Source organism: Plasmodium reichenowi, chromosome 5 (assembly GCF_001601855.1).
Source record: "Plasmodium reichenowi strain SY57 chromosome 5, whole genome shotgun sequence".
Classification (NCBI taxonomy): domain Eukaryota; phylum Apicomplexa; class Aconoidasida; order Haemosporida; family Plasmodiidae; genus Plasmodium; species Plasmodium reichenowi.
In genome coordinates, this window is record NC_033650.1 from 362,444 (window position 1) to 374,775 (window position 12,332).

A 12,332-nucleotide genomic window follows, 5' to 3' on the forward strand; every position below is an offset into this window, starting at 1 on the left:
TATATTAAATAAAAAATAATAAATTATATTTTAAATTGAATTAATAATATATTTATAATAAAATAATATATATTGAATAAATAATAATTATTATTATATAATGTTTATTATTTAAATTATATTAAAAATATAATATTTAAATTTTAACTTAATAATAATTAATTTAAATTAATAAAATATTAAATAGTATATATATAATTATGTGTAAATAATTAAAAAATATATATAATAATTAATTTAACTTTTTATTTAATAAATTAAAATATTATTAAATTATTATTTTTAAATAATAAAATAAATATATATATATTTATATAATATAATAATAATTTATAATTTAATAATAATAATTAAATTAAAAAATATATATTTGTTGTACAATATTAATTATTAAATATTTATAATTAGTTAATTAATTAATTTAATAATATATTAAATATATATTATTTATTTTATAATTAAATAAATAATAAATTAAATTAATTATATATTTATTTATATTTAATTAAATATTTATTAATTAAAATAAATAATATTAAATATATATATATAATTATTATTAAGTTAAATTATATTAATTAATATATAATAAAATAATTATTTTAATAAATTAAATAAAATTAAACAATTTAATTAAATAATTATATTTTTAATATAATATAATATATTAAATAAATTTATTATTATTTTAAATAATATTAATTAATATATTTCTTTTATTATTTTATAATATACAAATATAATATTAAGTTTAAATAATTAATATGTTAATAATTAAATAATATTTAATTTAATTAAATGAAACAAAATATATATATTTTCTTAATTATTTAATAAATATATATTAAAATATATAATAATTATTTAAATTTAATATATTAATATTTTTTATTAAATTAAAAAAAAAAAAATAATGAAATTTAATTAATAATTATATATAATATTAAAATTTTATTAATTTAAAAATTAAATATTCTATATAATTTATTAAATAAATAATAAAATTTAAAAAATAAATAAATATTAAAATAATATAATATTTAAAATTAAATTAATAATATATATTATTTAATTTTATTTTATTTATTTATATAACATAAATTTATATACCATATATTTAATTAATTTATATATTTAAATAATTAAATATATAATATATTTATTCAATTTTATTTATTTATATAAATATTTTAATTAAATAATTAATTATTATTTTAAATTAAAAAATTAAAGTTAAAAATATTTTTTAATTTAATATATTATTTTAATATGTGTAACATTTTATTAAAATAAAAGAATTATTTTAAAAAAAGAATAATTTAAAATTAAAGTTATTATATTTTATTATTTATTATATGAATAATATAAAAATTAAATAATTAATTTTATATATTTATTTAATTAAAATTAAATTAAGATAATAAATATATTTGTTCCTTATTTTATTATTATTTTTTAAAAATTATATTATACATTTTATAATATAAATAATTGTTAATTTATACAATAATTTATTTTTAAATAGTATGATTTATATAAAATGAAAAGGAAAATAATAATATATTCACTCATCTAAAAACTTTTCAATAAAAAATTTATATTTTATTAAAACATTAAATGAAAATTTCCAATTATTTACAAATGAATTATATTTATACAAATGTTAAAAAGACATTAATATAAAAACAAAATAAATTAACAATATAATAATATTACAATACAAATTGATATAACAAATATACAGAACATATAAATGGAATATAAGGAACAATGCATAGTCCTTTATAATGAACAATATATATATATATATATATATATATATTTGCATTTAAGAAGAAACAATTTTAACCTCAAAAAATGCTTTAGTAATAATATTTTGCAACTTCTATATATTTCTCCTTATCCCGTTTGTTATTATTATTTAATGTTATTTTAGTAAGTAGATCTTTATATGTATATATATAACATTATTTTCTATTATATTATTTTACAATTATACTATATGAACCTTAATTAATTTAACTGTTGTCCTACATTTATAAATTTAATATTATTAAAATTTATATTTTTATCTTTTACAAAATGTAATTAAATTCAATTCATTTATTTTTAGTCTATATTTTAAAAGAGAAACAAAATCAAGTACCTTTATTAAATATTTTTTAATAATTATTTTTATTTATGTGCAATTAATTGTTATATAGACTTTAAATATATTATAGGAATTTTATTTTATAAATGAAATACCATAATTTACATGAATAATGGAATAATGAAAGTGATAATTCCAATATTCTAACAATTAGTTGAAATTTTGAAAAACCATTGTAATATTATGATCTTTAATTATATTGGGAAAATCGTTTTGACATATTTATCATAATATTCATCCCTCAATAAATATAGAAGTTATCAAAAATGGAAAATGTATTATTTATATATAATATGAAATATAACACATATATATAAAAATTATTTCCTTTAAATTAAATATAAATAATCATAGTTCTACATACCTATATTGCAAAAAAAAAAAAAAAAAAATTAATATATAACATATATTTCCAACAGACAAATAAAATGCTGTTAAATATTTTTCAATATATTAATGTACGAATACGCAAATAAGAGTTCATTTGATTATATATTTAAAAAAAAAAAGTTAAATTGACAAATATATTTTATTATATTTAAATAAGCATTTGTATTTCTTTATTTTTGTATGTCTTGTTCTACATAAAAAAAGTTGTATATTTAAAAAAAAATTATGTTGTTTCATGTTTTTGTGTGAAATTGTTATCTTTAATCATATTTTTTATTGGATTAATTATATGTATCATAAATATATGAAAATGAAAAAAATTTAATATATAAAAATGTTATTTACCCTCTTTTTTTGTTTGTTTTTTTTGTTTATAATTCTCACATCATTTTAATTTAATATATTATATACATATAAAATATGTGCATACATCCTTATTAATTAAAATATAAAAAATATATTTTATTATGTTATCATTAAAAAATGTAAAATCAAATGATGAAGTAAGTGATATAAGAAATGCTAATGATACATTTAATAAATACAACAAGAGCATAATTCCAATGGAACATAACATTATTGTATTACCTTGCGAATGTAAAACATCTATAATTAAAAATACCTTTTTAGACATATCAAGTCCCACGAAAATTCCATTTTGTAAAATAAATAATACAAATGTACAAAACACCACCAACGTTTTTTCTCTAAGAAAAAACAAAAAAACATTAAAATGCGAAAATATATTAAATCAAAATAAGGGAAATACTAAGAATGATAAGGAACAAAATGATAATCCAATTACATGCCATAATAATTTCAAATCATTTAATTCCAACTGTTTAGATACTTACAGTATTATTGGAGGAACATACAAAAATACATATTTTAAAAATAAAATGGATAACAAATATTTTACTATTGAAATTGAACGAAAATATGATATTATAAATGAAGATAAAAATCCATTTGATTATTACACGTATGTTGCAATGAAAAATCAACATAGAAACTATTTAGCATTAAAAAATATTCCATATATAGAAAAACAAATTATGAATTGTCGTGATCTTAATTCTGTTTATATTAATAAAAACATTGTAATTCCAGAAATACAATACAAACATAATAAGAAAACAAAAATTACCAAACGTGACTTAATTGAATATAATTGTATAAAGGATAATACAAATGATTTTTTTAATTTGAACACCGAAATTAGTAATACATTAGTTAAAGACAATATGATTTCACGCATAATAAATGAAAATGAACTAAAAAAAAATCAATCATTATCTTTGATTGATGATCGTAAAAAGTCAATAGCAAGAAATATTAGTGAAAAAAACAATCAGATAATTTATAACTCAAAACAACATTTTAATATTTTCGATGATATAAGGCCATCGATTAAAAAAAACATAAAAAAAAAGAAAAAAAATTTGGGCGTATGCTATTTAAATTTAAATAACTTATCATGTCAATTTTTAATGACATGTGATAAGACATAAAACCTTTTTAACAATTTTTGCTATTTTCCTCTTTTATATAAAAAAAAAATTTATTTTAAAAATGTTAACAGTTTTGTTTTATTTTAACTTGTCCTTTCTTTAAGTATTTTATATATTTTGTTATAGAATATGATTTGTATAATTATGTTTTCATATATTTCCTATATGGATTTTGCACACAATTATAATTTAAATATAATTAAATTTTTTTTTTTTTTTTATATCTTTTATTTTATAAATTATTTATTCTTCTAAATGATGTTTTTATTTCATATATTTTTCTTTTACCTAATGAAAATATATATGAATAAATTATTTATAAAAAAATATAAAACAGAAACAAATATTAATCAAATTAATAAATAAATGCCCACATATTCTTAAAAATATTAATATATAGTTATTTAAGAAATGTATTTATTATATATATACATATAATAAATTTAATGTAGTATTGTAGACCACTTACAAAATACACAATTAAAAAACAAAAATATATAAAAATAAAGAAATAAAAAAAAAGGAAAAAAAATATTTTTTGTGAAAATAAATTAACCTATAAATAAAAACATTATTAAAAAAAAAATAAAAATACCATATTCTGATTAATTAATGATAGTTTATGCTTAACTAATTAATATAAATTTTGCGGATGTAATTACATTAGAAATGGTCAATGTTAATGAGAAAAACATTTCAGAAAAGAAGAAACCAATAATAAAAAAAATAGAAAATGAAGAATATATTACAACATCATTAGTAGAAGATACAACAAATAGCAAAGAAGACATCAATAATGATAAGAATGAAAATGAAAAAAGTGAACAAATTAAAAAAAATTATGAGAATAATCCAAGTTTAGAATCAAGTTTGGGATCGGATAGTGAAAATTCAGAAAATTTTGAAAATTTATTAAAAAATGTTAAAGTAATTAATATTTCAAGCTTTAATAAGAATGAATTAAATTCAGGCAAGAGAAAAATAATCACAATAAAAATATCCAATTTATTAAATATTATACAATATAATTATATTATACATATGTACATTTTATCTAAACAAAAGTTATATATATATATATATTTTTGGATATACGAAATAATGTATATAATATATATTTTATTTCGTTATTATTATCCTTTATGACTTATTACATTTTCATACTTATACAAAGCAGACAAAAGTTCAAAATCCTTTTCTACTAGTGGAAAACATTTGCCTATGGCTTTATCTTTCATATACAATTTTATGGTTGAACATGAATTTATTGAAACTCTTGAAGTATTCGAGGTTCTATATTAGACATATACAAAATTATTAGTTCTTAACTTTTTTTCATATTTATGTTTTATTTACAATATATTCTCTATTATTATTCTTTTATTATTTTTGTTGAAAACAAAAATGTAAATGAAAAAATATGCATATTATATATTTGTATTTTTGTATATTAGAAGGAATATGTAAAGAAATTTCAAGACGATATTAATAATCTAAGAAAAATAGAATATGAAAATTTATTTACACAAAATGAGCTATTAAGAAATGATTTCTTAAATCACGAAAAACTTACAAAAGAAGTTCAAAGTTCTTTAGAAGATGCAAAGTATAAGTCTAATGATCAGGAAAAAATAAGAAAAGTTTAATATTACATTGTCTAATCCAATTAAACATTTTTTATTTTTTTATTATTCATATATATATGTATATATATTTTTTTTTTTTTTCCCTTTATATTAGTAAAAAAATTCAGAAAATTATAAAAGAAAGAGATTATTATATTATGCATCATAAACGGGTTCTCCAAGAGAAGGAAACTTTAAATAGTATAGTTTATATAAGAATTTGTATATTTCTATATTAATTATTCAATTATTTGAAAATACATGTTTAATTTTTGTAAAAATATATTAGACATTGAAATTAATTAATCCTTTCTTGTTTGATAGAAGAAATACATAAACAGAAAAATGAAATTGAAAAAATTCAAAATTCTGTTGATGAAATAAAAATGAAATATGAAGTATGTTTAAATAATAGCTTTAAAGTGTGAATATTCAAAGGGAAAATTAATATTATCAAAAAAATAATGGCATATAAAATATATATTCTTTTTGTTTTTAAAAAATAAATTATTTATTGTTATTTTGTTTTTTTTATTTTTTTTTTTTTTAAGTCTGCTATTAAAGAAAAAATGTTGGTTCTCCTGGAAAAAGAAAAAAAGGATGCTAAAATAGAAGGATTAAATAAGTATATAGAGAGATTGAAAGATATCTTAGGAAGTAGTAAATTAGATGATTCAACACTTGATATTTCTTCAATAAAAGCAAAGGAAAGTGAAGCATCGCATAATATTTTAAAAAATGATAAAAATAATTTAGGAAAAGATAATATAAAAAGAGAAGATACACCTTGGCCTAACAATGAAAATGCCGATTGTGCATTTATTGAAGAAAATAATGAGAGAGATAATATTTTTAATTTATCTATTACATCCTTAAATATTGAAAAATCTTTTAATGCTCATAATAATGCTGTATTAGGTCTTGCATACAATGATGAAGTTCATTTATTAGCAACCGGAGGAGATGATGGTTTGTGGAAAACATGGAGTAGCATGAATTATGAATTAGTAATGGCTTCTCAGGGACATAAAAAATGGATTGGAGATATATGTTTTAATAACAAGGGGAATATTTTATGTACATGTAGTGGAGATTCTAAAATAAAAATGTGGGATTTAGTAAAAGAAAAATGTGTTCATACTTTTAAAAATTCAACAGGGCCTATATGGAGCTTATCGTTTCATCATCAAGGTAATTTAAATTATTACGAAAATATGAAATTATATATATATATATATATATATATATATATATATATATGTACATATAGGTATATATATATATATAGTGATATAAAACCAATATCTTTTTTGAATTTATTTTTTAGGTGATTTTTTTGCTTCTGCTTCAATGGATCAAACAATAAGAATATTCGATATAAATAGTTTAAGACAAAGACAAATTTTAAGAGGTCACGTTGATAGTGTTAATTCTGTAAATTTTCATCCATATTTTAGAACACTTGTTAGTGCATCTGTGGATAAAACTGTAATACGAAAAAAAAAAAAAATAAAATAAAATAATAAAATAATAATAGATTGATATTATTTATACAGAATAATTATACTTCTTTGTTATAGATATCAATCTGGGATATGAGAAGTGGATTATGTGAAAATACTTTTTATGGGCATCATTTCCCATGTAACTATTCTAATTTCAACAAAGACGTAATATACATTAAAAATTGGAAAAATATTATAAATAATAAAATATATATATATATATATATTATGTCTATAACAATTAAAACCATTAATGTTGCAAACTTTTATATATAGGCAAATTGGATAATTTCTTGTGATTCTGGTGGTGTTGTTAAAATATGGGACATACGAACAAATAAATGTTTTATTAATATAGATGCAGGTTCAACTATTATTCAAAATTTTATATTCATAATTATTTTATTTATTTTTTTTTAATTCTTTACATTAATAATATCATTTCTTCTAATTTTATTTTACATTTTTCTTCTTTAATTATATATACATATATATATGAATTAGGACCAGCATGTGCAAATAAATGTCCCATGGATAAAAATAATAAATATTTATTTATAGCTTCAGAAGATCATACAATTAAAATGTACAAAAAACAAAATTAGCTAATATATACATATTGTTTTTAAAAATTATTTTTTTCATTTTTTATATTTTGTTAGATTTAATGTTGTGGAGAAAAAGTTTATTAGAGTATTAAATCATGAATTCCCAATAAAAGTAAAAAAATAATATAAAGACATACACTTATATTTGTGCTTCATAAAATTATATACAATGGATATATTTATTTTCAATAAATAATATTTATAGAATGTTATACTTGCAAATAATAAAATAATTTGTTCATTATCCAGTGGAAATATATGTATTTGGGAGGAAAAAACAAACTAAACCTTTAAGACGTTTATCTTTATAGAAAAAAGTATTAAAGAGCTATAAAATGGAATAATATATTTTTACTTTCTCGTACAAATATAATTTGACAACATTGTGTTAATATATCATTTTATATATTTGAAGGTTCATATAAAATGTATATTACTTATATGGAACAAGTTGTTTTATTTTAAAAACGTTTTAAAATATGTATAATTCATAATATTTTGTACATTTTAATGTGTACAAATATAATTTTTTTTTTTTTTTTTGAAACAAAATAACATATTAAATGAATGTATTATATATATATATATATATATATATATATATATATATATATAATATACATATAAATTAAATATTGTAATTAAAGCGTTATCCTAAAATACAATAGGTATGTTTTTTGCATTCTTAAATATAGAGGGTAGCAACACACTTTTTTTTTTTCTATATATACTTGAAACAATAAATTAAAGTTAAAAATACATTGATAAATAAAATAAATACATAGGAATGAATAAAAAAATTAAAGAGATAATAACACTTAAAATTATTTTCACATAATTAAAAGTTGTAATGTATATAATTGATAAAATGAAACAATAATTCATATTACAATATAAAAATTGAATTCATCTTTCTATATGTAAAAAAAAAGAAGATAAAAAAAAAAATTCATATGATACAATAATTTTGAAATATTCATAAAATGAAAAAAAATTAATAATGTTTTGGAAAATAAATAAATAATAAGTCATACAGATTTATAACCTTACAAATGTAATATATAATATATTATTTCAATATATGTCAACATAAATATATTAAACAGCTTTGAAATGTAAAATATATATATATATATATACATATACACATACATATATATATATATAGTAACGTTTTATTATGTAACTTTTATATGACACCCCTTTAATTGAATATAGAAAGATACTTTCTCATATTTTAATTTTTTTTTTAATTCTTTATTGTTATATTTTAAAAAATGTTTAAACTTTATTTTTTCCCTTTATTTAAGAAATTTAATTTTAATATAGTTTATATAATGTAGTTCTCTTTTTTTTTTTCCTTTTTTTTAAACAAATTAAATATATTATATGTATATTTTATAATATTATATAAAATATATAAAAGCATTTTAAAAATATATATTTTAAATATATTTATATATATTATATATATATAAAATATATACTTGCATGCATTTTATTGTATAAAATGTTTTTTTATATATATTTTTAGCTAGTTTTAACACTTTATTATACTAAAAAAAAAGAAAATAAAAATGACACTTTTTGGTCCCATGTTCGCATACCTTTTTTTTATATTTATTGTTATGTAAAAAATAATATAATTTTTTTTTTTTTTTTATTTTCTTTTTTTTTTCATCGTCTTCTTTACCGAAGACTGCAGCATAAATATATAGCTATTAAGGCGATGAAGAAAAAACTGCGTTAAATTTAAAAATCTGATAAATAAAATATTAATAAAATTTATTTTGTTAATTTTTTTATTTTGAGATGATAAAACGTAAGATAGCAGAGCCTTTTTTTTATTTTCAAAAAAATATCATAATTTATATTTATTTTTTTTTATGTGAAAAATTAAAAAAAATATTTATAACTGTGTTATTAAATTTGTAATAAAATTATATGAGAAACAAGAAAAAATAAAAAGTTCTCCAACATCAGTTTATTTTAAATATAGTTTATTAATTTTTTAAATATTATATGAAAAAGTAAAAATCTTAAAAATTATATTTTATAGTAATTATGATAAACCCCCTTTCTCTTACAATTTTTTTTGTTTGATCATATTCATTGATCCTCAAATGGGTATATATATAATCTGATTATTTAAATATATTTATATGTAATAATTACAAAATGATAAGTTCCATCACAAAAAAAAAAAAAAAAATTATAATATATAAATATATATATATATATATATATATATATATATATATAGATGTTTTTATATTATGTATATTTTTATAGTTAGAGATAAATATTTATTTTTTAAAACTAAGAAATATTTTATGCCCATTTTACAAATGCGTATTTCCTTTTTGTATGTTATTTTAAAATCTCTATTCTGCGTTATTATATATCGTGAATTAAATAATTTTTTTTTCTTCTATATATATATATTTTGATGAATCCATGTGATGTTTATTAAATGAAAGGGAATTTTTTGTAAATGCTAAAACATTATATAAAATATGTACATATAAAAAATTCTATTATTATATATACATAAAATTTTATTTAAAAAAAAAGAAATAATACTGTCCTTTTGAATGAATGTAAAAATTATGAAACAATTCTAATAATATATAGTAATATATTTCATATATATTGAGGTAATATTATTATTTCTATTTTAATAATATTTTTGTATGAATTCTTAGAAAGAGAAATGTAAAAGGTTGAATATAACCATGATATTATTAAAAAAAATATATATCTCAATTTTGTTGATCCTTCTTTTCATTAAAATTGAAGATATTTGCAAGCGATCTTTCATTCTTAATAAATAAATAAATAAATAAATAAATATATATATATATATATATATATATATATATTATATATGTATGTATCAAAAAGGCAAAACAATCAAAAGTATATGTATGATATCTTTTATAATAATAGTATAAGCCATACCTGGATTTTCATACAACGTTAATACTAATTAGTTACATTATATGTATAAATATATAAGTTTCAGATTTAATTAATTTATATTAATTTATATATTTTTTTTTTTTTGTGAAAATGTTAAAAGACCTCAAACATTTATATACATAATTTTATATTTCTATTTAGTACATATTATATTCTTTTATATTTTATAACAATTTAATAAAAGAATAAATGAGAAAAAAAAAAAAAAAAACATTTGGAAATCTTTAAAATTCAACTTCTTTTTATAAAACAATAAAATTATGTGTTATTTTCATAAAACTATGATGTTATATAATTATACTTTTACGAAATAAATATATTTTTTCCATACATAATATTCAGTGAAATAAAAAAAAAAAATTAAAAAAAAAATAAATAAATAAAGTTCTTTATCATAAATTTATAAAATATATATTTATTTTAAATATGGACATAATATATTCTTATAATATGTAAATTATTTTTCTATTTCTATTTCCACTTCTTTTTCTTTTTTGTGTGTGTTATAAATAATTTAATATTTTTCTTCAAAAAGTCCATCAGATATATAAACAAAACGTGGTGTTACTTCTTCTCCTTTATAATAAGAATAAATAATACCTGCTTCCATATCAAGTGATTCTCCCATATAAAATTCAAAATCGTCAAAGTTTGTTAAAATGTGTTTAATAAATGGTTGGGCTTTAGTTTTAAAAATTTCAACACGATCTGGTTTTTTCTCTTCTAAATATTTGGCAACCTTTTGCATATAATTTTTAATATAAGCACTATATTCTTTTTTACTAAAAGCAGTGGAGGTCAATTGAAAGGAATCAACAATATCAATAACATGTTCAACATCTGCTCCCATACCATCTACAGCATCTTCGCTATTATCAGCAATACCATAATCTTCATTTCCCTTTATTCTTTTATTTGATTTTACTTCAAAAGCTATTTCTCTAAATTCTGGTACTTCAAATGGATCTTGTTGAACATAAGAATCGGAACATACTTCATCATTTGTAAAAACGTCTTTAAATACTTTCATTTTTAACAAAAATTAGGAGAATATTGTATTTGTTTATAATAATTATATTATTAAAATTTTTATAAACATATAAAAATTTTACTTAAAAACAAGACAATAATTATTAAATTTTTAAAAACAAAAATTCAAAAATATATATATATATATATATTTTTTTTTTTTAAAAGGATAAATAAATATATATGATATATATATATTTTATGCTAACAATATATTATATACTAAAATATATGGCAATAATATTTTTTATTGTTATAAAAAAAAAATTAAACAATTAAAATTAGAATTTTTAAAAGAAAAAAAGAAAAAATTGAAGAGATGGAAATAATAACAAAGATAAGAAAATGAAAAAAAAAAAAAAAAAAAAAAAAAAAAAAAAAAAATTAAATTTTTTATATTTAATAAATTTTTTTTTTTTTTTTTTATAAACTAATTTTTTTTTTTTTTTTTTTTAAATTTTATTTTTTTTTTTAAAAAATTTATTTATTTATATATTTATATAAAAAAATAATTTATTTATTAATTATAT

The 12,332-nt window shown here is 15.9% G+C and overlaps 3 protein-coding genes and 1 non-coding gene across 4 annotated transcripts, besides 1 other annotated feature; 3 read left to right on the top strand and 1 right to left on the bottom strand.

Moving 5' to 3' along the window:
• Positions 1–977: part of a sequence feature (centromere) that runs on past the window's edge.
• A 2,032-nt stretch (positions 978–3,009) lies between these two features.
• PRSY57_0509900 (hypothetical protein) lies at positions 3,010–4,053 on the top strand (the record flags this gene model as incomplete). Its single annotated transcript, XM_012906169.2, has 1 exon — positions 3,010–4,053. The coding sequence occupies one exon, from the start codon at positions 3,010–3,012 to the stop codon at positions 4,051–4,053; it is 1,044 nt and encodes a 347-aa protein (XP_012761623.1).
• A 669-nt stretch (positions 4,054–4,722) lies between these two features.
• PRSY57_0510000 (hypothetical protein) lies at positions 4,723–8,077 on the top strand (the record flags this gene model as incomplete). The annotated part of the gene is made up of 12 exons (XM_012906170.1): positions 4,723–4,936; positions 5,228–5,343; positions 5,508–5,659; positions 5,794–5,879; positions 6,003–6,076; positions 6,230–6,869; positions 7,006–7,166; positions 7,259–7,348; positions 7,460–7,547; positions 7,688–7,769; positions 7,846–7,903; positions 7,997–8,077. The coding sequence occupies 12 exons, from the start codon at positions 4,723–4,725 to the stop codon at positions 8,075–8,077; spliced, it is 1,842 nt and encodes a 613-aa protein (XP_012761624.1).
• A 1,398-nt stretch (positions 8,078–9,475) lies between these two features.
• PRSY57_0510100 lies at positions 9,476–9,633 on the top strand. Its single transcript, XR_002204047.1, has one exon. It is a non-coding gene; the product is annotated as a small nucleolar RNA snoR04 (small nucleolar RNA).
• Positions 9,634–11,287: 1,654 nt separating this feature from the next.
• On the bottom strand, positions 11,288–11,803 carry PRSY57_0510200 (translationally-controlled tumor protein-like protein; the record flags this gene model as incomplete). Its single annotated transcript, XM_012906171.2, has 1 exon — positions 11,288–11,803. One exon carries the CDS (start codon positions 11,801–11,803, stop codon positions 11,288–11,290), a length of 516 nt encoding a protein of 171 aa, XP_012761625.1.
• Between the last annotated feature and the right edge of the window lie 529 nt (positions 11,804–12,332).